Here is a 26901-nt window from a genome sequence, read left to right as displayed (position 1 = left end):
CGTCGTGAATAATGAATGAAGTGAGGCTACGGCTATCCTCATGGAGTAGGACTTGGTGATAGGCGCTCTACAGATGTAAGGTTGAAAAGACAGTTGATCCCCCTCAGTTCTACAAACATTTCCTCCATGTGCGGAAGTGGAAAACTGTCCACCACTATGGCTCTATTTGGTTCTTGCAAGTCCACACAAAGTCGTTTTTCCCCCTTTTTTTTGTTACCACGATTGGCGAGACCCATTCAGACGATTCAATGGGTTCAATCACATCCTGCTGAATGAGCTGCTTCAAGTCTTGTGAAACAGCCTCGCGGATTGCAAATGGAAGCCAGCGCAATTTTTGCTGTACTGGTTTCACGACAGCACGGACTTTGACTAGGTGTGTGAATCCTTGTGCACAACCCAGTTTCTCAGGTTTCATAGTAGTGTCAGCTAAATTTATTGGGCAGCTTAGCGATGTAACAATATGGCCGTCTAACAGCTGCAGTTCTAAGGCTGCAAACAAATCTCGACCTAACACCGTAGTGCCAGTGTTTACAACGAACAGTTCTGCTGTAGCACACCGATCATCATACATGACCTCAGCTTCCAAGCAACGCATTACTGAAATGGTATGTCCACCATAACTCACTAAATTCAGCTTTGCTTCCATAAGAGTAGCAGTAGGAAAATACTGAGTGCACAATGACATTGGAAGAATTGATAACGCTGAGCCCGAATCCAGCATTAAATTTACATTCTGTGTGGTTCCACATGCGCTGATTTGAACAATACACATTATCTTGCTCGTGTCACGAGGAGAGCTTTCTACAGTAAGCACAGTCACATCAGGAATTGAAATCTCACTTACGTGTTTGTGTCCCCGGCACACTTTAGCGAAATGGCCTCTCTTCTTACATGCAGTGCAGATAGCTTCTTTAGCAGGGCATTTTTGGAAGTTAGCAGTATGCTGTTTTGAACCACACCTGTAGCATGTTTTCCCTTGCTCCTCGTAAAGTCTGCGCATTCTTCCCTGTGTCGCGACTGAGTTTGCTGTGCTGATATCGTGCTTGCTGGATAACTTGTACTGTGCTGTCTGCTTTTTTGCTCATCACTTTTGCCTCGGCCCCTGCTGTTTCTATTTGACCGGTGATGGTGACAGCCTTTTTTAAAATAAGATCCACTTCTAATAGTAAATGTTCCCGTATACAGGTTGAATTCGTTTTTTCAAGTTGATCCCGGATCATTTCTTTCATGGACCCAATTCACATGTAGCCGCTAACTCCTTAAGTGCAGCAACATATTGATCCGTAGTTTCACCATGACGTTGTCCACGCTGGTGAAACCTGTACCGTTCAGCTACCACATTCACTTTCGCCTCGAAAAATGTGCGGATAGCTTGTAATGCCATGTCGTATTTATCATCTGCAACAGTAAGCGTGTAAAATAGTCTCTGGCCTTCTGCCCCAGGCAATGGATTAACAGAGCGCATTTTCAGGCATCTGAGAGCTCCTCGTCCATGGCCAAGACATAGTTGTCAAAAACACGAATCCATGCCTTAAATGGCATCGGTGGCTCTCCCACATTTTGTAGAAACGGTGTAGGTGGACTTAAATTCCTTAAATTAATGTTTAATGCATCTGTTTTCTGAAGCCAGGTTCTGCACCTGACACACAGAACGTGTGCTCAACTTCGTTGAACGACCCTTGCGAGGCCTGTTTTGAATGGAACCCATCTTGGAAAACCTCTGTATGATGGTTTCAGGGTGTTACTAAACCTCTAATAGCCTTGGCCATCTTTGTGGAGAGCAACAATTTTAATGCTCAAATCCTCAGAGAATTCTTTGCCATGAGATGCCATGTTGAACATCCAGTGGTCAGTATGAGAGAATTGTACTTAAAGCACCTAATCTGCTCTAATACAAGATACACAACTTTGTATGGTCCTGTCAATCAGACAAAAACATAAACATGATGAATAGGACATGTGGCTTCGCATGGTTAAACAACATACGGCTGTTATCACTTAAGGTGTACTTACTTTTGTTGCCAGCTATTTTGACAATAATGGCTGTATGTTGAGTTATTTTTAGAGGACAGTAAATATATTCTGCTATACAAGCTGCACATTGACTACTCTAAAACATATCCAAGTTTAATTTCTATAATATTGTCCCTTGAGAATATATACTAAAATGGTTGCTGAAATGTAAGGGGTGTACTCACTTTTGTGACATACCGTTCATACTGTACAGAATTCAAACATGCATACAGAACAGTGTAACGTGAAGATGGAGGGAAGCCAAGCCACGAAGCTATTAGTACAACTCCGGTAATGAAATAAAATAGCGAGGCAGGAGACAAAGTGGAGGGATTTTCACATTGCACATTTATTCTCAGATGCAGACCATAAAGCCAGGTCTTACGGCATATAACTATTACCTTCGGTAAAATAATAACCGGACAGAACGTTCGTGGTGTGTAGCTTTCACCAGTGTCCACATTACTAAAGGTGTTACGCAGTGACAAAATAAAAAGGGGGCGCCACCGTGTGGCGTCAACTGGTAATGCTCTGCTGTACTCTGGCTGTTACATATTCCCCCCCGGTAATAACAAGGCTGTCCTCAGCCGTACACAGATGAAGAAGCAGCCAAGCTTTGCTTAACACCTCGTTATACATGAACTTGATGAAAAGTTAGCCGTTACACACAGAGAAAGACATAATGACTAGCCTACTGATACACATATCAATGAACAGAGTATACAATAAAACAGAGAAATAACTAGTAAACATATCAGGTGAATAAGTACAGTGTAACATTCCAATTTTATGGTTTTAGCAACGTCATTATTTTTTCTTTTTTTTTTCTTTGTAATGGTGGCCTATCAAAACCTGAACCACACAGCAAACATAAGGAGATAAAGACCTCAGAAAGACTCTGCAAGGAAATTTGAACTTTAGCAAAACCTGTACCACCAAAAGAAGGATACACAATGTAAACACAAGGTATGTAAAAAATAGTACAATAACTCTGAACAGCAAAAGGTGCATTGAATTTCAATCCTTAACACATACGTGACATAACAAACCCCGGACTATTACAGGTCAAGTCTGTCAGTATGGTAAGAGTTTGTCCATCTGCTGGCCAACCAACCAGACGTGATTCTGGGGCAACGTCTCGGTCTAAGGTCGTAACGGTCAGTGTTATAAGGGTTTGAGTCAGTCACGTTCACAGCCGAACGGTCCACAGAGTCACAGTCCATGACTGGCATTGGGCCAGAGTCAGAGTCACCATACGAGTAAAAACACATGTCCGCAGCAGGGAGGTCAGTCTGGTTGCCCATCTGGGTGATGAGCTCATCGTCATCCAGAGGCCAAGTTTCAGTTTGCTCTTCAGCTGCAGTGCGCCTGCCGGGGGAAACAGAGTCCCAAGTGTGTAAAGGTTGCAAGTTAACAACATGAAAGACCCCAGCATCCATACCAGTGTCCAGCTTAGTCAGTCTGTAGTTGACATCTCCCAGTTTCCGACTAACACGTAGTAGGCCTGTGAACAGGGGTGCCAGTTTAGCAGTAAAGTTGGACTGTGAGTCAGATTTAGGATGTGTCTTAACCCTAACTATGTCACCAACAGCATAGGAGGCCTGACGGCGTCTCAAGTCATAATAGTGCTTTTGTCTTTTGTGACTGTGGTCAAGAGCCGCTCTTGCGTGGTCATGAGCTTCCTGCAGAGAGGCCCTGAGTGTCTCTGGGTAAGGCACACCAGGATCATCCACACCGTCAATGGATGGGTTTGTTATGAGGTCAAGTGGGGTGTCCAGCTCCCGACCGTAAAGCATCATGGAGGGGCTGAGGCCTGTGCTGTCGTGCGGGGCTGTACGCAGAGCAAAGCAGATCTGTGACAGGTATTTATCCCACGCGGTGTGTTTGTCCCCAACATACGTATGGCAGTTTTGAGAGTCCTGTTAACACGTTCAGTCGCATTTGTTTGCGGGTGGTAGGCAGTGGTGAGCCTGTGCACAGATCCCAGGGTGGAAATAACATGTTCAAACAACTCACTGACGAAGGGTGAACCTCTGTCGGATATCAGGTAGGTTGAAGCTCCATGCCTTGCAAACACCTTACAGACAAATTTTCCTGCCGCCACCTGCGCTGTTGCTTCCCTAACTGCACACACCTCAATCCATTTAGAGAAATAGTCAACGAAAACCAGCAAGTGTGAGTTACCGGATGCTGTCCGGGGTAACGGCCCGACGAAATCCACTCCCGTGTATTCCCATGGCTTTTGGGGAGAGATGGGAACCATGAGGCCAGCCGGTCTCCTCTGGCTTGGTTTAGTGAACTGACACAATGAGCAGGACATGACATACCGCTTGACATCTGCTGCTATCTTGGGCCAAAAAAATCTTAACCGCAGCCTTGCTAATGTCTTTGAAAACCCTAGATGACCTGCAGTGGGGTGGTCATGATAATAGAACAGCAAGGTGCCACGGATTGATGTTGGAGCGTAAAGCTTCAGTTCTTTCAGAGGATGCAAACCACATCTGGCCTTCGGGTCAGAGTAGAAAAGCAGACTATCATGAACAACAAACTGTGGAGGGCTGTTTATGTCTGAGTCAGTTTGCGGATTCACCTCTAGATTTCTGAGAAGCTGGCCAATGTCCGGGTCATCATTCTGTAGCTGTTTTAAATGCGAGCGATCAGTCAAGAGCACAGGGGGTAGGGCGCGGAGGTCCAAACTGCCGATAACAGCGTAGTCGGGCAACAGGTCCATGGGAGCGTCGTCAGTCAGGGGCAGAGGGTTGCGTATCTGGCACCGTGTTGCGAGCACCGGGCTTGTGCACTATCGAGAAATCAAAGTCTTGGAGTCACAGCGACCAGCGAGCTAGCCGGCCCGAGGGGTTTGGGCGGGACATGAGCCACCTGAGGCTGTTGTGGTCGGTGAAAATGGTTACATGGAGGCCTTCCACGTAAGGTCTGAAATGTTCAAGAGCCCAGATCACAGCCAAACACTCTTTTTCTGGGGTGGAGTATGGCTTTTCTGCTTTGTGAAGAGAGCGACTTGCATAAGCCACAGCAACCTCTCGACCTTCTGAGTCTTTTTGCATCAGTGCAGCTCCGAGCCCAAGGTCACAAGCGTCCGTGTGAATGAAAAAGGTCTTGAGAAGTCGGGAAATCTTAGGACGGGTGCAGATGTGATGAACTTTTTCAAATTTTCCATGGATTCATGACATTTGTCATCCCAGCGGAAGACAGCATCTTTCCTCGTGAGTGCATGGCGAGCATAGTTCGGGACAAACCGCCGGTAGTATCCGGTCAGTCCGAGGAACTGTCTGACATGCTTCACGGTGGATGGGTCCTGGAACTTTGTCACAGCTTCTATTTTTCCCTCATCAGGTTTTATGCCTGAGGGTGTGATGCGGTAGCCGAGGAATGTGAGTTCACTCAGACAGATCTGACATTTTTTAGCTTCAATGAGAGACCAGCAGTTTTGAGTCTTTCAAGTACCTCTTCCAGGTCCTTTAGGTGCTGCTCGAAGGTGGGGGAAGCAACGACGATATCATCTACATACACAGCGCACGTTTTGTAAATGAGACCAGCCAGTACTGTGTTCATTAGCCTCTGAAACGTAGCTGGGGCGTTGCAGAGACCAAAAGGAAGTACCCGAAACTGAAAGAGACCGCGGTGTGAGATAAAGGCTGTCTTTGGTCGTGATTCTTCAGCAACTGCCACCTGCCAGTATCCTTGTGCTAAGTCCAGTGTCGTGATGAACTGTCCCCTCACCAGAAAGTCAAGCGAGTCGTCAATACGTGGTAAGGGGTATGAGTCTTTTTGTGTGACTTGGTTGACGCCTCTATAGTCCATACAGAATCTTGGGTCAGAGCCAGGCCTGTTAACAATAACGACAGGTGCAGCCCACGGGCCAGCGGAAGCCTCAATGATGCCTTCTTGTAACATCTGCTCAACCTGTTCCTCAATGATACTTTTCTTTGTTGGAGAGGCGCGATAAGGAGGGAGGTTTATGGGCTTCGCGTCCCCAGTGTCAATTTGGTGTTCCGCCATTGAAGTGCGCCCCAGATGACCATCAAACTGGGTGAGGAGATTGAGCATCGCTGCTTTTTGTCCATCCTCCAGGCTTGCCTCAGCGACTTTGGACACGAGACTGGTTTGCAAGGCGTCCAGTGACATGATGGCTCCCCCTGCAGTGAATGATTCATCAATACAGTCCTCATCCTCGTCCATCACAGGGCAAGGGATGTCATCCATTAGGACGGTTCTGGATGGGACGTGGATGGTCAAGGAGGCTCGAATCATGAAATCCATGCCTAAGATGAAAGGGGATGACAGGCTAGGGATTATGACAAAATGTTGGTAGAATCGTTTCCCCATGAAGTCAATAGAGAGCCACGTCACACCGTCCGGGGTACATGAATCATTATTGGCAAGGCTCACTGTTGGACCTGTCCACTGATGCATTTCCTTGGATAAGAGTCATTAACACTGATGAGATCTGCGCGTACCGCAGAGAGTGAAGCGCCCGTGTACAAGGTTGCTTCCACAGGCACCGCATTAAAGTTCACTTTAGTTCTCAGCGGTGTATTCCAGGGAGCCTTTGAGTCAGTGTCCTCAACATGACATAGGACGTGTTGTTCTTGTGGGATTGAGGCAAGTGGATGAGGCTCAGTCAGCGTCTGGAGGGAGGATTGCCTCTGTGAAATGTCCTCCCTCCTCTGAAGTTTCCCGACTGTCTGGATGGAGGTGGTGTGTCAAAAGACAAGCTGTCTGCCTCGACGCGTGGCACACCTACATCTGTGGACACAGGTGTTGGGGATGAGTAATTTGTTACAGGCTGCGACTAAGGAAATGGTGGCACCTGTGATGCAGTGTTGCAGGTTGGGCAGGTGCGCGATGTGAACCCAGGGCGAGAGCATTTATAGCAATGGGGCTCAGTATTCTGGTTTCTCCTCACATGTGGGGGGGGGGGGGACTGGTGTCCACTTGGCCCCAGGACCGCATGGAGTTCCATGTGCACGCAGTAACAGGTCCATCACTGAGGGGATAGGGGCTCCATACAGTGCAACTCTATATTTTTCCAAAGAATGTTTACATATCAGTTCAATCTGCTCTTGTGCAGGTGGTGGGCTCCTTAATTTATTAAACTCCCCCAGCATGTGAGCTACGAATGTTGGTAGGGACTCCTGTGGTGCTTGAACACGGTCAAGAAGGAGGAGGTGAAGTGAGGCCAAGTACGGTGACCCATACTAGGAATTTGTGCTCTGCATTTAACCCATCCAAGTGCACACACACAGTAGTGAACACACACCCGGAGCAGTGGGCAGCCATTGCTGCGGCGCCCGGGGAGCAGTTGGGGGTACGGTGCCTTGCTCAAGGGACTCACCTCAGTCGTGGTATTGAGGGTGGAGAGAGTGCTGGTTATTCACCTTCTCCAACGACAATCCCTGCTGGACCTGAGACTCGAACCCGCAACCTTTGGGTTACAAGTCCGACTCTCTAACCATTAGGCCACGGCTGCCTCTCAGGACACGTTCTTGTAGGTCAGACGGTAGAAAAACAGTTTTAAACAGCTGGCAGAATTTGGCCCATGTGGTGACATGTGAACTGAGGGCTTTAAACCATTTACCTGGCTCTTTTGCAAGGAAACGTTGCAGCTTGTGCAGTATCTGCATGTCTGTCAAGTTTAGTGAAGCTCTGTAGGTGTTGACAGCCTGCAACCAGTCTTCAGGGGGCACTTTACCATTACCAGCAAACACAAGGGGCTCGAGCTTTGCATGATGTAATGCAGCAGCAATCACTCTAGATGTGTTGCTCAGCTCAAGTGAAGCGGGCTGCAGAAAAGAGCCTGAGTGACTACTTTGAGCACCATAATCTGGTGTGGGGCCCGACTTGGTTACAGCAGGTGTGAATGGGGTTGAAGTGGCCATGGGGGTTGGGTTTGGCTGCTGAGAGGCGGGACGAACAGAGTGGATTTCATCCCACCGTTTAAGTAAGCTGCGCTGTAGTTCCAGTGAGTCGTTCAAACACTCACGTAGCCTTTCAACCTCCGTCTGCAGATCCTGAACTTGGTCTTCGAGGCCCGCAGTGGTGCGGTGAGGGACAGTGCACCCAGTCAAACTTATAAGGTCCATGTCTGTGTCAGAGTCAGAACCATCCGCTTGTGTTTTTGGGCGAGTTGCCATTATTTGCACTTTAAAGACAAATACCCACTATGAAATCAGCTTTAACACTTTTAAGGAGCAAGAGTAATATAACTGCTCAACCTAAGACTAAATAACAAAAACTCTACTAGAATACATATAGCACTGCACATGAACAACACGTGCCTCAAACGCCTTAAATACCAGAGTATGGCAATATAAGAAAGTCACAGAAAATGTAATACTACAGTGGCACAATACAGGCAACTCAAAACTTCAGATACATTTAGCTCAATCAATATAATTTTTTTTTTTTTTTTTTTGGAGGGATCTCCGAAATATTCCAAGAGGAAAAAAAAAATCAGTTCACTTGACGGCGTAATAATCAGCCCTAAGAAAAAAAAAAGGGCTTTTAAACACGCTTGATCCAAGGGAAAATTATTTAGCTTTAATAGTCCTCTTTAATTCACTGAGTGTTTAACAGAAGACACGAATCCAATGCACTCGGCAGGCAGGGAGGCAACGCGTAGTTCCCACACACACACCGGCTGCGAACACTAGGCGAGATCCTGTACTCACGACAACAATCACGATAGTTTTTGCTTTAGCAGAAGGGCACATGTGCCTCGAAAAGGACGGCGAAATACACACTCACGCGGACTCCCACGCTGGAGCAAAGCACAAAGCAGTCCGGTCCTTCTTCGCGTGCTCAGGCGAGGTCCAGCGAATTATGTTCGGGCGCCAATTGTAACGTGAAGATGGAGGGAAGCCAAGCCACGAAGCTATTAGTACAACTCCGGTAATGAAATAAAATAGCGAGGCAGGAGACAAAGTGGAGGGATTTTCACATTGCACATTTATTCTCAGATGCAGATCATAAAGCCAGGTCTTACGGCATATAACTATTACCTTCGGTAAAATAATAACCGGACAGAACGTTCGTGGTGTGTAGCTTTCACCAGCGTCCACATTACTAAAGGTGTTACGCAGTGACAAAATAAAAAGGGGGCGCCACCGTGTGGCGTAAACTGGTAATGCTCTGCTGTACTCTGGCTGTTACAACAGGAATAAACCTAAACCTAATAAAAGCATCCAACACAATGACTAATCTTTGTTCAAAAAACAAAAGTCTTCAGTATATATATCCATGCAATAAATGCAATTTATTTTGTATTGTCTGATTTTTATTTTTTTACAGATTGTTTTATAGAAAAATAACATAACATTGAAAATTTTACAAATTAGAAAAGCATGAACAGTTGTGATATTTACATGCCTGTGTGCATGTGCATCTGTGAATGGTAGAGCTCTACTGAAAATATGAAAACACAGCCAGTCACAAAAATCGGATCAAACAATCACATGCATTAACTTTCACCTATTTTTAATCTAATTTATCTAGACATGATACCACAATTAAGTACATGTCATCACTGAGCAACATCATTCTTGTTAAATCCCACTGAATATTTTTTAGCAGATTATTTACATTACATTATTTACAGAATCCCTGGGCCTGCATTTCTTTATCACACAGTTTCACTGTTGAAACTTCAACCAATCCAAACATTGATTTTAATCGTATATTAAAAGTATCTGGAAAAATAAACCTAAACCCAGGATGGAGAGGCTGAGTGAATGTAGTCTGGACTGTGTGGATGAGGCTCATTGTGTCCGAGACACTATAGAAGGACAGAGTTCCTGCACTGTGATCCACATACACTCCTATTCTAGAAGAGTTGCACACTACAGAGAGTTTAGTCTGGCTGTTGTTGTGCCAGAATGAGAAACCAGAGGGAGAGCAGACCAAGCTCCAGGACTGATCATTATATCCAAATCCACAATCATCACCCCACCCCTTCCTGCTAATGCTCTTATATGCCACTGATATACACACAAGACAAAGCCCACTCCACTCCACCTCCCAGTAACAGCGTCCACACACACTCTCTCTACACAACGCCTGAAGATATCTATTAAATCTGTCTGGATGATCTGGATACTGCCGGTCTATGTTGGTGTTAGTCATCATTGTGTTTCCCTCAGACAAAGAAAGGCATTGATGTGCTGTGTTTGGATCCAGAGTGAACCGATGGAAATCTAATGGGGACAAACACATTATTGGTACTAATAAATCATGACATCTTAATTTCAATTATTAATGCAGCATGTACTGAATTGTTAGGACCAAATAATTCTCTTTGTCATTTTCCCCTACACTCTTAAAAGTCAAGGTGCTTCATGATGCCATATAAGAACCTATTTTGTCTAAATGGTTCCATAAAGAACCTTTAACATCTGAAGAACCTTTCTGTTTCACAAATGGTTCTTTTTGGTGAAAGAAGGTTCTTCGGATTATAAAAAGATGGTCCTTTAAAGAACCTTTGACTAAATGGTTCTTTGTGGAACCAAAAATGGTTCTTCTATAGCATCGCTGTCAAGAACCTTTTAAAGCACCTTTATTTTAAGAGTGTACACTGTATTTGATATTTAATTATAAACAACTAAATAGTACAACAAATGTGTATGTGTGTGTGTAACTCAGTAACGTACACTGTATTAAGTCATTTCTGCAGTCATATTCTGGGATGGAAACAATGTTGATGCATCTCGCTGTGAAAACAACAGACATCTTTAGTGTAAATTAATTTATGGGTTATTCTACCAAACTGGTTCAAACAATATTTTTCTTCTCTCATTTCTTATTGGTACGGGATTTAATTTCAGTCCTCCCCTATATTATGTTTGCAAAGTTACATCAAATTTTCTCTTAACTCTTGAAATGTGACACTAGGGGTAAAATACATTCTTTTTTGGCAGGGTTACCCTGGTAAAATTCACATTACAGGGGCTAAAAATAATGTTTTTGGGCTTGCTTCAACCCACGGACATGAAAACTCATGTCAGCAGTGGAAAGTAGCCCAATTTCAATGGGAAAGCCGCAGACTTGGCAACACTGCCAGTATTTTACCTTGACCAGCTAGCTTTTCAATCTCTTCTTTGCAAATATTCTCAAGTTTCTGTTTCAGATGAAGGACAGATTTTCCTACATCGTCAAATGAACCATCAGTGATACTGGTATTGTCTGGAGATCCATGAGGGACAGAGAGAGATGAGAAACTCTACAAAGACAGACAAAAATAAATATGTCATTGATAATAAGTACTGCTAATGAGTTTAATAAAATCAGTAAAAGCTGTTATGGTGCTACCTGGAGGAAATGGATGTGATCATGTGTATTTGAAAGCTGCTCCAGCTCAGAGTTTCTCCTTCTAAGTTCATCAATCTCCTTCTTTAGTTTCTCCAAGAGACCTTCAGCTCGACTCGCTACAGTCTTTTCTTGATCTCTGATCATCTGTGTGACCTCAGAGCGTCTTCTCTCAATGGAGCGGATGAGTTCAGTAAAGATCCTCTCACTGTCCTCCACTGCTGTCTGTGCAGAGCGCTGTAGGACACACATTACAATCAGCTCTTACTGCTGCTCACACAGTCTGCTGTGCTTCAGTGGGACTGAACATCACCCTCAGTGACTGACTGAAGAAGAGTCTTTAAACCAAACCAAATGCTGTAAACTAAACCAATGCTGCTGCTTCTTCTCAAAACTCACCTTGTGAATCTCCACAGCCTCTTTCAGCTCCCAAAGCTTCTTTTCTCTCTCCTTGATTTGTTGTTGGTATTTTCTCTGTGTATCACCCAAGTGTTTCTATAGGACAAAAAAATTCCACTGCACAAAATGCTTTTCTTACTTAGAATTTTTGTCATGTTTCCAACCAAAATATCTATATATAAAAAAAAATCTTAAATCAAGAAGGATTTTCTAGATGAGTAAAAATTACTGTCTAGTTTTCAAAAAGAAAAAAGAAAAAAAAGAAGCCAAAATAAAGTGCATTTTTAATTGAAACAAGCAAAATAATCTCCCAATGGGGTAAGAAAAATAAAATCTTGTTTTCTGTTTGAAATAAGATTTTTTTTGCTTACCCCATTGGCAGATTATTTTGCTCACTTAATTTTGACTTGATTTTCTATAAACAAGAAAATAATTCTTTGTGATTTAAGAATTTTTAGATATTTAGGCTGGAAACAAGACTAAACATCTAAGTAAGAAAAGCATTTTTTTTTTTGCAATGTGCAGTCAATCACAGAAATATGAGTGAAACTGAAAGTAACAATTATTTTTTGAGTGCCATTGTGTTTTTATCTTAGAATACTGGATGGATTGCATTTGCAAAACAATGATTAACATTAGTTAGTGCTCAGGACTTTTTTTTTTTAATTTTTTTTTTACTTTAGTTACAAATTGCTGTGTTAATCTTTTAATTAATTAAAAGTAATGCTTTAGTCCTTAATGCTATCAGGAATAAATTATTTAGCACAGTGTTTTTCAATCCATACCTGTTTCTCGGCTCTCCCTGCAGCAGTCGATACAATGCTGTGATTTTTATGTTCATCCACCATACAAAGCAAACAAATGCAATTTTTGTCAGTGCGGCAGTATATTTCCAGTAGTTTCTCATGCTTACGGCAGATCATCTCCTGAAGTCGTCCAGTGGCGTCCATTAGATTGTGTCTCTTTCCTTTGAAAAAATTCTCATGTTGTTCAAGGTGATTTTGACAATAAGAGTTCAGACACACCAGACAGGACTTGACAGCTTTTTGTTTTCTTTCAGTACAGACGTCACACTCCACATCTTCACTCTGCAGTTCAGTCTTCTTTAGTTGCTCCACCACTTCATCCAGAATGGTGTTTTTATCTAAAGCAGGTCTTGGACTGAAGGTCTGTCTGCATTGAGGGCAGCTGTAGACTCTCTTCTCATCCTCTTGATTCCAGTGGTCTGTAATGCAGCTCTTACAGTAACTGTGTCCACATGGAATGGCCACTGGATCCTTCAGTACATCCAAACACACTGGACAGCTGAATTGCTCTGTTGAAACACTTGCTTCAGCCATTTTGTTGTGTTACACAACACAGACATAACGCAGCTAAAAGGCACTAATCATGTGATTTCCTGTTTCCATGTTTGAGAGATTTGCGATACTACAAATGCCCACTAAATGGCAGTCTCATAAATAATCACAGATGTTTTGCAGTAGTATAGTAATCTAGCACAGTGCTTTAAACACTTCACATTTTGCATGTCTCCTTAAACAAATCTGATTTAGGTCATAAGCTCATTAGTAAAGACCATGCAAAATGTGCATTTTGGTCTCCTCAGTGAACATGGTTGGGAACCACTGGTCTAGCATACCGTGCTGTTTGTTTACTATGCATGATTCTGCAGTATTGAACTTTAACTGGCACTCACAAACACTTCTTATGGTCTGTTCTGTACCTTTTTACATTCACAAGCTACCAGCACTTCAAATAAACAGTCTATGAGTGTAAACCAAATAAAAGACAAATGAAATAGAAATGTTGCAACAAATATTTGCAGTTAATGTTGAAAATGTGAGTGATGGACTTATTTCGATGAAGAGTATTTAGTGCTGTGTCTTGTTTGAACAATAAAACAGTAACAAAGTAAAAAAAAAAAAAATATTCTTTGTATGTCTATGTTGGAAATTCTATTCATAATTTGAAATGAATAGAACTTTGCAGGGCTTAAAGTGTGTTATAAAATGTATCAATGGACCATTACCTAAATAAGCATCTCACAAAATGGTGTCTTTTATACATTATTGTTTTCTAATCTATTTTAAAGCAATAATACGTCTACAGTTGCAATCTAAATTATTTAACCCCCCTGCCTGACCTGCAAGGCATTTTGCTGTAAAGAACAAAATTTATTGAAAAAAATCAAATTGGATCTAAAAATTTATGTTCAAAATTATTCAACCCCCAAAAGTGAAATCTGCTGCAGAAAAGTGCTTAAAGGGGTGATTAGATGCAAAACTCACTTTTACATGTTGTTTGAACATTTTGTGTACACAACCACCCTACAATGATAAAAATCCACCCAGTGGTATTTTTTAATCTTTAAAAGCAATATCCCCTTTTTAAAAGTCATTCTCAGCTTCTTTTCGGTGTGACGACACACAGACAGAGGCCGCTCCCACGATAGTTGATTGACATGAGCGCCTTATCTTAGACCCGCCCTCACCGAGCTGAAACAGTCCGACTCCGACCTCCATTTTGTCGACTCAGGTGCAGAGGAAGACAAGAATGTCTCAGATTGAGCGATTGAGGTGTTCTGCTGTTGGATGTAATAATGAACATAGCAGTCGTCATTTACTCCTGACATCTGAGCCGCTGAAGATGCAGAGGATTAACGTTACTTTCGTTTTTTAAAAGGAAAGCGCCAATCCCGATCTACATATGCGTCTATGTTCGTGCGAATCATTCGTGATGCAGCTTCACCCACAGCAGAAGTGAGTATAAGGGTTTTTTATGCATCTTTGCGAATGCCCTTTCTTAATAATGTGTTGCAAGTTTTGCCGCTAAATGTGGCTGAAGTAAACATTTTGGCTAGTCATCCCACGGCAGAGAGGGGCGGGGTGAGCAGAGCTCATCAGCATTTAAAGGAACATGCAACAGAATAGCTTGCTCTAAAAAGGGCTAATTTTTTCAAGGTAAAAGAGTGTTTTTTACACTATCATTGAGAAATTTTAACCAAAGGATGTTATAGACTTCTCATTAAGACCCTAAAGACTCATATCAACTTGTGGAAAATGGGCATCCAATGACCCCTGTAAAAGCTTTTGTCACCTCTCTAATGCAAACCTGGCCCATTCCTAGCCTGAAAAAGCTTTTAGATTTCTGATAATAATGATGTTTAATTTTTTACTTTGCCACTGCTTTCTTCAAATTCAACCAAATATTTTAATGAGAATTAAATCTAGAGACTAAAGAGACTACTCAAAAACATTATATGACTGATCCCTGAACCAAGCATAAGTAGATTTGGATGTTTACTTAGGGGTGATTGTCCTGCAGGAAAGTCCACTGATCATCAGCTTCAGTCTTTGCACCAAAGGCATCATAGTTTTTGCCAAAATGGCCTGATACTTCAAATAATTCATGATGTCCTTCGTCCTTCGTACAGTCATGATTTCCACTTCCTCCTACATTGAAACAACCTTATAACAGGACTGATCCACCTCCTGATTTGATGATAGAGATGGTGTTTTTGTACTTATAAGCTTCACCTTTTTTGCTCCAGACATACCGCTGGTCCAAAAAGTTCCAGTTTAGTCATCACTCCATAAAACATTCTTCTAGAATTCCACAGGTCTATCCAAATGAATTTTAGCAGGTTCAAGTCGGCCTTTGTGTTCTTCTTGGTCAAGAGTAGTATTTGCCAAGATGCCTCAACATAAACGCCACACTTGTCTTGTGTTCTTCTTATACACAACATTTACATTTTTTCCTCCTTTTGTCGGGTCATTTTGCAAGTCTTTGGTTGTACATTGCAGGTTTCTCTCAATTGCTCTGATCAAACATTTTAAGTAATTGTGCTTTTTTTTGTTCAACACCCTCAAAGGTACAACACATTTTAAACTGAAAAATAAGGATTTCAGCTGCATCTCTAGAGACTTTTAATGTCTTGGAAATCTTTATGTAGCCTTAGACTTTCTAATATAATAAAACTATTTTTAAAAACAACTTTTTGTGAGAGCTCTGTTGACTCATATTTGCTACTCAACTTCAGCACATGTATGGGCTAAATGTAAACATTATATATCGACTATTTCACTTTTAATATGCCATTAAACTGTTGTAGATGCAGACTGCAGACAACAAAGATGGGTCCAGCGGGGAAGAATTTTTTCAAGGAGGCGGCGTCCCCCCGCTTGGCGGCTGCATACGCCCGCTTGGGGGCGGCGACCACCCGCTCTGTGCCTGACGCGGCGGTGACCGCTGGCTCTATGTCAGAATGGATGGCGACCGTTTACACCTCTCTGGCGTCGGTGCACGGTCGCTTGGCAGCGGCGGCACGGGAGGCATACTTTCGGGGGATTGCAACCGCTAATGTTCCTGTGGCACTCTGTTCCCGAAGCGGCGGCGACCGCTGGCTCGGGTACTGATGATACGGCGACCGCTCTCTCCGTTCCTGACGCGGTGGCGACCGCTGTTTCTGTTCCTGCTGCGGCGACCGCTATCTCTGTTCCCGAAACAGCGGCGACCGTTATCTCCGTTCCTGATGCGGCGGCGACCGCTATCTCCGTTCCTCAAGCAACGGCGACCGTTATCTCCGTTCCTGATGCGGCGGCGACCGCTCACGTTCCTTTGGCAGCAAGGCCAGCTCACGTTCCTCTGGCGGCGAGATCAGCTCACGTTCCTCTGGCAGCAAGGCCAGCTCACGTTCCTCTGGCGGCGAGATCAGCACACATTCCTCTGGCAGCGGTGTCCGCGGACGTTCCTCTGGCGGCAAGGCCAGCTCAAGTTCCTCTGGCGGCGAAGCCAGCTCGCGTTCCTCTGGTGGCGAGATCAGCTCACGTTCCTCTGGCGGCAAGGCCAGCTCACGTTCTTCTGGCGGCGAGGCCAGCTCACGTTCCTCTGGCGGCAAGGCCAGCTCACGTTCCTCTGGCGGCGAGATCAGCTCACGTTCCTCTGGCAGCGGTGTCCGCGGACGTTCCTCTGGCGGCAAGGCCAGCTCACGTTCCTCTGGCGGCGAGATCAGCTCACGTTCCTCTGGCAGCGGTGTCCGCGGACGTTCCTCTGGCGGCAAGGCCAGCTCACGTTCCTCTGGCGGCGAGGCCAGCTCACGTTCCTCTGGCGGCGAGGCCAGCTCACGTTCCTCTGGCGGCGAGATCAGCTCATGTTCCTCTGGCAGCGGTGTCCGCGGATGTTCCTCTGGCGGCGAGATCAGCTCATGTTCCTCTGGCAGCGGTGTCCGCGGATGTTCCTCTGGCGGCGAGGCCAGCTCACGTTCCTCTGGCGGCGAGATCAGCTCACGTTCCTCTGGCAGAGGTGTCCGCGGAAGTTCCTCTGGCGGCAAGGCCAACTCACGTTCCTCTGGCGGCGAGGCCAGCTCAAGTTCCTCTGGTGGCGGCATCTGCTGACGTTCCTCTGGCGGCGAGGCCAGCACACGTTCCTCTGGCGGCGAGGCCAGCTCACGTTCCTCTTATGGCGATGCCGGCTCACGTTCCTTTCGCGGCGAGGTCCGCTCACGTTACTCCGCTGCACGGGCCTGGCCCGCCATCCCTCCCCCTGATTCACCTTCCTTCGTTCCTCCTCTCTCCAGATTGTTTTTGGAAACGTCTGGAAGCCGTTCCCTTGAGGGGGGGGGGGTACTGTCATGATCTGGGCTGTGGGGTTTCCCACAGCCACCTGAGAGCGCTGTTTCCCTTCCCTTGCACTGCACTTCCCTGTTCGTTCACACCTGTCTTTGTCATTAGCACTCATCATCCCACACCTGTTCACAATCACTCAGACTATAAGAACTCTCATTTCCCACTCATCATGGTGACTGCATTGTATTCGTATGTGTCTCTGTATTCCTGAACCTGGCTCTAGATCGTGATTCTTGTTTTGTTCTGTCTTTGTGTTTAAGTCGTGTTGTGCCGTGTTGGCCTTTGATTTTGGTTTTGTTAGTTTCTTTGTTTGTAATTAAATATATACTTACCTTCCCTGCATTTGGACCCAGATCTCCCCTATCTCAAGTCTATAAACATAATATATGATATTACATACTCTGATGGACTGATTTCTTTAAGCTTGTCACTGAAAATGCATTTTTTTAAGCATTTCAAAGTTTAGAAATGGATTTTACTGCGAAGACGAGAGAAAACAGCAGTAAGTACCTGAAGTTTTTGTCATGGCAACCAGATGCATCCCAGCTGAATGACTGAAAGATATTCTTAAAGTAAATTAACTTTGCAATTGAAATGTAAATTTTCCATATTATACTTCCCTGTAAACTAGGACTTCAGTAGGATATATTTCTCAGATATTCACACATTTGCCATGTATGACATAAATATTCTTTACCTCTATTTAATACATCTTTATTTATTTATTCATTCATTCATTTAGCAAATACTTTTATACAAAGAAACTCACAAATGGATATCACAAGAAATGAATCATAAACATAATATGCACAGTTTAGAGTATAGGCTACATTAGTATCCAAGCTAGAATGGGGGGAAATGCAGAAAAAAAAAAACAGAACAAGAAAAGTAGAAAATGAATATAAAAAAATACTGTGGAAGTGTTTGGTTGCCCAAAATTTTCAAGATATCTTCTTTTGTGTTCAGTAGACGTAAAAAAAAATAATAATAAAAAATCATTCAGATTTTGTAACTTTAAGGTGAGTAAATAATTACAGAATTTTCATATCACTTTAAAATATACTCTCCTCTTATGAAACAAAAATAAATGTAAATATACTACAAAATATAATGCAGCACTCGTCACTGTTATTTATATATTTACCCAGCTGTCCAATCAATGCAGAGGTGGGACAAATACTACACCGACCAACCATCCTACTTGTACAATGACTGAACAACAATGGAGGAGTTAATATTGCAGAGTACTTCATTTTTATATTCGATAATAATAATAATAATAATAATAATAATAATAATAATAATAATAATAATAATAATAATAATAATAATAATAATTAATAAGACACTAGTATGTTTTATTGCCTTATTCCAAATCATAGAAACCAAGCAGAACCAGAGAACTTATATTACAGAAATGTAAACATGTATACAGGAATAAAATATTTCAGCAATCCCACATATATATATAAATGCAATATTCTGTTTAGTGTAGAGTCCTACTGAAGATTTAAAGACTTTTACTCTTATCTTTTGTCAATCTAATAATTTGTCACATCAACAAGTGTGTATTGTTACTAAACAGCAACACTTGTCAAATCCCATTTTAGGCAAATCTCTGGGCCATCTATTTTATGTCACACAGTTTCACTGTTGAATATTCATCTGATCCAAATAATCTGTTAACAAATGGAAAGATAAACCTAAACCCAGGACAGAGAGGCTGAGTGAATGTGGTCTGGACTCTGTGGATGAGGTCCATTGTGTCAGAGACGCTGTAGAAGGACAGAATTCCGATATTGTAATCTACATAGACTCCTATTCTACGGCAGCTGGATACTACAGTGAGTTTAGTCTGTTTGTTGTTTTGACAGAATGTGTAACTGGAAGGAGAGCAGATTAAACACCAGGATTGATCATTACTTCCAAATTTGCTCTTAACACCCCATCCCTTTCTGCTTATACCCTGATAAGACACTGATATACACACAGAATAATAACCACTCCACTCAACCTCCCAGTAGCAGCGTTCACGCACACTCTCAATACACAACACCTGCGGCCAAAAACTAAATCTGTCTGGATGATAAGGATACTCCTGGAGTGTTTTATTGTAAGTCACCACTCTGTTCCCTTGAGACAGGCAAAGGTGTTTATGCGCTGTGTTTGGATCCAGAGTAAACCGATAGAAATCTGATGGAGACAAAAAACATTGTCTGAAACCGAAATCTGTAGTTTTAATAATTAAAACCTATTAAATACATCTTTGTTTGTTTTCATATAGATAAAATGTAATGGATGTTGTTGATATGAACCCTGATAACTGCATATTTTATATGATTAACTTTTACCTTTTATTTTAAAACACTGATGTAGTGCATTGAATGTTAAAAGTATTCAGTTTTGCCAATTGTGTGTGGGATCCATTTTATCTAAACTATGTGAATAACCAAGTCTTACAGTGAGGGAAAAAATATTTGATTTCCTGCTGTTTTTGTACGTTTGCTCACTGACAAAGAAATTATCAGTTTATAATTTTAATGGTAGGTTTTATTTAACAGTGAGAGACAGAATAACAACAAAAAATCCAGAAAAATGCATTTCAAAAAATCTATAAATTGATTTGCATTTTAATGTGTAAAATAAGTATTTGACCCCTTCGCAAAACATGACTTAGCAAAACCCTTGTTGGCAATCACAGAGGTCAGACATTTCTTGTAGTTGGCCACCAGGTTTGCACACATATCAAGAGGGATTTTGTTCCACTTCTCTTTGCAGATCCTCTCCAAGTCATAAAGGTTTCAAGGCTGACGTTGGCAACTCAAACCTTCAGCTACCTCCACAGATTTTCTATGGGATTAAGGACTGGAGTCTGGCTAGGCCACTCCAGGACCTTAATGTGCTTCTTCTAGAGCCTTTACTTTGATGCCTTGGCCGTGTGTTTGGAGCCATTGTCATGCTAAAATACCCATCCACGACCCATTTTCAATGCCCTGGCTGAGGGAAGGAGGTTCTCACCCAAGATTTAACAGTACATGGCCCCATCCATCGTCCCTTTGATGTGGTGGAGTTGTCCTGTCCCCTTAGAAGAAAAACCTCCATGTTTGACGGTGTGGATGGTGTTCTTGGGGTCATAGGCAGCATTCCTCCTCCTCCAAACATGGCAAGTTGAGTTGATGCCAAAGAACTCGATTTTGGTGTTATCTGACCACTCAACGAGAATTCAGATGTTCATTAGCAAACTTCAGACGGGTCTGTACATGTGCTTTTTTGAGCAGGGGGACCTTGCGGCTGCTGCAGGATTCAGTCCTTCACGGCGTAGTGTGTTACCAATTGTTTTCTTGGTGACTATGGTCCCAGCTACCTTGAGATCATTGACAAGATCCTTCTGTGTAGTTCTGGGCTGATTCCTCACCGTTCCTATGATCATTGAAACTCCACGAGGTGAGATCTTGCATGGAGCCTCAGACCAAAGGAGATTGACAGTTATTTTGGGTTTCTTCCATTTGCGAATATGTACCAACTGTTGTCTCACCAAGCTGCTTGGCGATGGTCTTGTAGCCCATTCCAGCCTTGTGTAGGTCTACAATCTTGTCCATGACATCCTTGGACAGCTCTTTGGTCTTGGCCATGATGGAGAGTTTGGAATCTGATTGCTTCTGTGGACAGGTGTTTTTTATACAGAAAACAAGCTGAGATTAGGGGCACACTCTTTAAGAGAGTGCTCCTAAATCTCAGCTTTTTACATGTATTAAAGACACCTGGGAGGTGATTGGTAGGGGATCAAATACCTATTTAACTCACTTAAATGCAAATCAATTTATGACTTCTTTGAAATTCAGTTTTCTGGATTTTTTTTTGTTGTTGTTGTTGTTGTTAATCTGTTTCTAACTGTTACCATTAAAATTATACAGTGATCATTTCTTTGTCAGCGGGCAAACGGACAAAATCAGCATGGGATCAAATAATTTTTTCCCTCACTGTATCTTCATGTTTTCTTAGTATATTTGAAAAATTCATTCAAAAACACACTGATTTATCATTGATCATAAGTGGATGTTTTTCTATAAGCATTATATATATTTTTATTATCGATAACAATCCAGTATTTTGTGTGTTATTATTTTTCTAGTAACTTACACTGTAGGAAGTCTTTCCTGCTCTCATATTCTGGAGTGGGAATGATCTGGATGCATGTCACTGTGGAAATCAACATATATGACATACATTGTCTGTTTAAAATAACCAGATTGATAAATATAATGCTAATGAGTTTCTAGAACTTTACCTCTTCCAGAGAGTTTTTCAAAATCTTCTCTGCAGAAATCCTCCAGTTTCTGTTTCAGTTGAGAGACTGATATTCTTACAATATCCAAAGAACCATTAGTGATGCTGGGGTCTGGAGGCCCAGGAGGAACAGGGAGCGATGGGAAACTCTACACAGATACAAAAGCAAACAATCAGAAAATAAATTTAAAACAGAATAAAAGTCTGTAAAAGCTCACAGTAATGAAAGGACTGATGGTATTGGTGCTACCTGGAGGAAATGGGTGTGATTATGTGTCTGTAAAAGCTGCTGCAGCTCAGCGTTTCTCCTCCTTAGTTGATCAGTTTCATGCGCTAGTTTTTTCAAGAGACCTTCAGCTCGACTCACTACAATCTTTTCTCGATCTCTGATCATCTGTGTAACCTCAAAGCGTCTTCTCTCAATGGAGCGGATGAGTTCGGTAAAGATCCTCTCACTGCCCTCCACTGCTGTCTGTGCAGAGCGCTGTAGGACACACATTACAATCAGCTCTTACTGCTGCTCACACAGTCTACTGTGCTTTAATGGGGCTGAAAATCACCCTCACTGACTGACTAAAGAAGAGTCGTATCTGAGTACACTCTTAAAAATAAAGGTGCTTTAAAAGGTTCTTCACAGCGATGCCATAGAAGAACCATTCTTGGTTCCACAAAGAACCATTGAGTCAAGTTCTTTAAAGAACCATCTCTTTCTTACCTTTTTGTTATCTGAAGAACCTTTTGCCACAAATAACTTTTTGTGAAACAGAAAGGTTCTTCAGATGTTACAGTTTCTTTATGGAACCATTTAAACAAAAATGGTTCTTATGGCATCGTGAAGCACCTTTATTTTTAAGAGTATATGAAACCAATGCTTCTTCTTCTCAAAACTCACCTTGTGATCTTCAACAGCTTCTTTCAGCTCCTGTAGCTTCTTCTCTCTCTCCTTGATTTGCTGCTGAAATTTTCTCTGTGTCTGAACCAAATGTTTCTGTAAGACCAAAGCAGTCACAGAAAGATATACTGACTGAAAATGAAAGCCCAAATAGTTTCTGTGTGCGATTAGTGCCTTTGACTTTATCTCACAGAACTGAATGAATTACATTCTTATCCACAAAGAATGTAAATGAATAACTTCCTATTATAGTAGCTAAATGTCTTCTTTCTCCATAGGCACTCATATTCCCAATCACTTTTATTTGTCTATAACTGTCTTATAAAATGTAAAACTATTACAGCTGTTAATGATACAAAGTTAAGATCTGGTGAAATATAATGTGTTTATTTAGTTTTGCAACATCAGCATACAATATCTTTACCTGTTTCTCTGTCCTTTCTGCTGCACTTGAGACAGTTTTGTGTTTTTTGTGTTCATCCACATTACAGAGCACACAAATGCAACAATCATCAGTACGGCAGTAAACGTCTAGCAGTTTTTCATGTTTATGGCAGATCATATTTTGTAGTCGTTCAGTGGCGTCCATTAGATTGTGTTTCTTTCCTTTGAAGAGATTCTCATGTTGTTCAAGGTGATTTTGACAGAAAGAGTTCAGACACACCAGACAGGACTTCACCGCTTTGTGTTTTGTTCCAATACAGACGTCACACTCCACATCTCCAGCACCAGCAGGAACAGTTTGGAGTTCAGTTTTCTTCAGTTTCTCCACCACTTCAGCCAGCATGGTGTTTTTTCCTATAGTAGGTCTTGGACTGAAGGTCTGTCTGCATTGAGGGCAGCTGTAGACTCTCTTCTCATCCTCTTGATTCCAGTGGTTTGTAATGCAGCTCTTACAGTAACTGTGTCCACAGGGAATGGCCACTGGATCCTTCAGTAGATCCAGACACACTGAACAGCTGAACTGCTCTGCTGAAACACTTGCTTCAGCCATTTCACTGCACACACTCACAGACAGAAGACAGCTAAACGGCACTTAGGTTTTCTGTTTGGGAGACGTGTGCAAATCAGGTTCGTCTGTGAAGTGCAAATAGCTTGTTTGCAAAAGGCTCGATCACAGATAATGCAACCAACCAATAGATTTCAGTTACATACAGACACAAATAAAGTGTCAAGGTCACCAGCTGGAGTGCCCATAAGCTCCTCCTTGTAGTTCTTTGGCCATTCCATCACAAACTAAATTTTCCATGAACCTTTGCCTGGACTTGTCTGTGATCACTTCCACCTGTGTATCATTAACCTCCTACTTCTCTACTATATAGTAGGGGAAAAGAAGTACAAAACAGTATTCTTAAAAGAGTATGCGAGAATCAGTAGGCGAGTGCACTATTCCCGCGAGATTTCGGCGTACATCTACTTAAAATGCATCTGAGTATGCCTACTTACCTACTATCAGAGCCGTTGCGACAGAGTTGCGACACGCTTTGATCTCGCCGCCACGTGGTTACCTGGTTCATGGAGCTCTCAATAGTTCCAAACAACTCCGCGCTGTCAATGTGTTTGAATGGGTTTAAGTAGGATAGACAGCAGTTTCACTGTATTTGCAGTAATTATTAACACATAATGTACATTGATTGCGTATTGATAACTACTCTGAATACGATTTACAATCGCGTTTTATTCTGAGATTGAAAATAATAATATTGATAATAATAATAATAATAATAATTATTATTATTATTATTATTATAAAGAGATACCATTAATATGTTCTCATACTCGTTGACAGTCATATGTGACCCTTAAGTGTAACTTTTATTCAATTAAATAAAGGTAATATATAGTTCTATTTAGTTCATATTTTGAGTTTTTTTTTTTTATACTAAATTATGTGCAACAATGATCCTGACCATTTAAAAGATAACATTTTCTAATATAGTATTTATATAACAGGTTAAATACACTTGAATGTGTATTTGGACATGATCAAACACTCATTTTTTATATGTTTCGATTTAACGATTTTAATGTTAAATAAAAAAAAGTCATTTACTCATGTCATTTTATGATGTTCAAAGAGACGTTCTAAAACGCTTAATGTGGGGTAACTTACGTAAAAAACGACCAGGAAAACCCATATTTCTGTCAAACTTTACTTGTAACAAACACTAACTACTGTCAAAAGAACGAGCCCTTATTCCAAAGGTAAAGTAAATAATATCACGTTAAGCGTTTTCTCCCCCATAGTAGCCCATTATAGACCTTTCTCACAACTTCCGTATTTTGCACCGGAAATACGCAATTGCTGTGTAAACCTATTTCCGCCCCAGTATGCCGGTAACCAGTTAAACAACAAAGATGGCGAAAACATCGAGCAAGATTGTTTGTAACATCAAGACCACGACTGTTATATTACTTTAATAAAGTTGTACATGTCCTCTATACTATCCATACATAACCTTATAACCCTAGTCCTCGGTCTAAGTGGACACACTAGTCATTTGTTAGCCTGATTGCTCTCTAACGTTATAGCTACGTTACTTACCTTGAAAGTTATGGATAAAAGGGACGTTCTAAAACGCTTAAAGTTTCTGTCAAACCATACTTGGAACAAACATTAACTACTATCAAAAGAACGAGCCCTTATTCCACAGATAAAGTGAATAATATCACGTTAAGCGTTTTCTCCCCCAAATAAGCCCATTATAAGGAAACAGCTTAACGTGGTTTACGTACCTCAACAGCGACCAGGGAAAACCAAACTTCTGTTAAATTTTACTTATAATAAATACTTGCTGCTATCAAAAGAACGAGCCCTTATTCAGCATATAAAGTGATCGCCCCCCATAGAAGTCCAATATAACAAACCATGTTAAGCTTTTTCCTTAATGGAGTTCTATAGGGAGAAAAGCGTGATATTATTCACTTTATATGCTGAATAAGAGCTCATTCTTTTGACAGCAGAAAGTGTTTATTATAAGAAAAATTTTAAGCCACGTAAAGCTTTTTTTTGTATAATGGACTTCTATGGGGGGGGGGGGGGGCGATCACTTTATATCCTATATGAGAGCTCGTTCTTTTGAGAGCAGAAAGTGTTTATTATAAGTGAAATTTAACAGAAGTTTGGTCTTCTCTGGTCACTGTTAAGGTAAGTTAAACCACGTTAAGTAGTTTCCTTACAATGGGCTTCTATGGGGGAGAAAACGCTTAATGTGATATTATTCACTTTATCTGTGGAATAAGGGCTCGTTCTTTTGATAGTAGTTAGTGTTTGTTCCAAGTAAGGTTTGACAGAAATTTGGGGTTTCCTGTTTTTTTTTTACGTATGTTAAGCCACGTTAAGCGTTTTAGAACGTCCCGTATAAACTCTTAGTGGAAAAATGTATATCCTTTATCCAATTTGTTCCTCTTTGTGATGGAGTTTTCCTCCACGACTCTTATCAGGTCGGAAAAAGTTATCTTTGGCAAACCAGTGAGGGAAGTTGTGTAGACTCTCTCCATTTTAATTTTAAATTACCCGGCTTTCTGCTGTGTTGACATTACACAGGAAGTCTGCATACCCTGCGATTGCGTATTTCCGGTTTCTGTGAAAAAGGTCTATAAGGAAACAGCATAACATGGTTTACCCCAGCTAAGAATTTTTGGTTCCCAGAACGTTCTGGGAACGTTTCCATTAGGTTCCCAGAACCGGATATGGATCTCAATAATCACTACTACACATCACGTCTTGTTTTAAGCTATTGTTTAATCACTACAGTTAATCAGAGCACATTTAACCAACATAGGAAGCATTAAATAAGACTGAATTATCATATACTATGTTAAATTTCGTAAGATGTAGATTTACCATACCATAAAACAACCCAGATTTTATGTTTAATAAAGCACCAAATAACTAAATATTTTAAAATTATTTATTTTTTACAGACATTAAACACGAATAACATTTATTTGACTTGTAACTAGGATAACATTACATTCGTTTCTTACCACTGATGTGCTGTGCTTCCCTCTTTTGGTCAGTAAACGAAAACGTCTCGGTTAACATGTTTTCTTCAATTAGACGTGTCAAATCTCCCTAAAATAACAATATTTACTCTCGTACATATATTGATTATAAGTAATTATCCATTAAAGTCAGTAAAACGAAATGACCGTTATTTTTTAAATTACGCGAGCGCGCTGCTTTATGTTGAAGACAGGAGAAAGCACGTGATAGTGAAAGCTCGTGCTGGAGGAGCGCGTGCAGATCAAAGGTGTGCAGTAAAGAAATAAACCCAGTGTTTATAATATGATTTTAGACATTTACCCTTGGCTTATTTTAGCTATAAATTTAAAATTATATTATCTTTATAATGCGATTTG

The 26901-nt window shown here is 41.7% G+C and overlaps 2 protein-coding genes across 2 annotated transcripts; both read right to left on the bottom strand.

The window, feature by feature from the left end:
• Nucleotides 1-9270: 9270 nt before the first annotated feature.
• Nucleotides 9271-13073, bottom strand: LOC141289910 (E3 ubiquitin/ISG15 ligase TRIM25-like). The gene is made up of 6 exons (XM_073822108.1): nucleotides 12519-13073; nucleotides 11734-11829; nucleotides 11338-11571; nucleotides 11098-11248; nucleotides 10680-10739; nucleotides 9271-10226 (listed from the first exon to the last, which is right to left on the bottom strand). Exons 1-6 carry the CDS (start codon nucleotides 13071-13073, stop codon nucleotides 9622-9624), a joined length of 1701 nt encoding a protein of 566 aa, XP_073678209.1. The 3' UTR covers nucleotides 9271-9621.
• A 5059-nt stretch (nucleotides 13074-18132) lies between these two features.
• Nucleotides 18133-23706, bottom strand: LOC141289722 (E3 ubiquitin/ISG15 ligase TRIM25-like). Its single transcript, XM_073821896.1, has 6 exons — nucleotides 22961-23706; nucleotides 22537-22632; nucleotides 21895-22128; nucleotides 21646-21793; nucleotides 21498-21557; nucleotides 18133-19550 (listed from the first exon to the last, which is right to left on the bottom strand). Exons 1-6 carry the CDS (start codon nucleotides 23528-23530, stop codon nucleotides 18985-18987), a joined length of 1674 nt encoding a protein of 557 aa, XP_073677997.1. The 5' UTR covers nucleotides 23531-23706; the 3' UTR covers nucleotides 18133-18984.
• Between the last annotated feature and the right edge of the window lie 3195 nt (nucleotides 23707-26901).

This window comes from Garra rufa, chromosome 17 (genome assembly GCF_049309525.1).
Source record: "Garra rufa chromosome 17, GarRuf1.0, whole genome shotgun sequence".
In the NCBI taxonomy this organism is placed as follows: Eukaryota; Metazoa; Chordata; class Actinopteri; order Cypriniformes; family Cyprinidae; genus Garra; species Garra rufa.
Note: the sequence above shows the minus strand (reverse complement) of the source record. Positions and strands in the feature narration are given on the sequence as shown.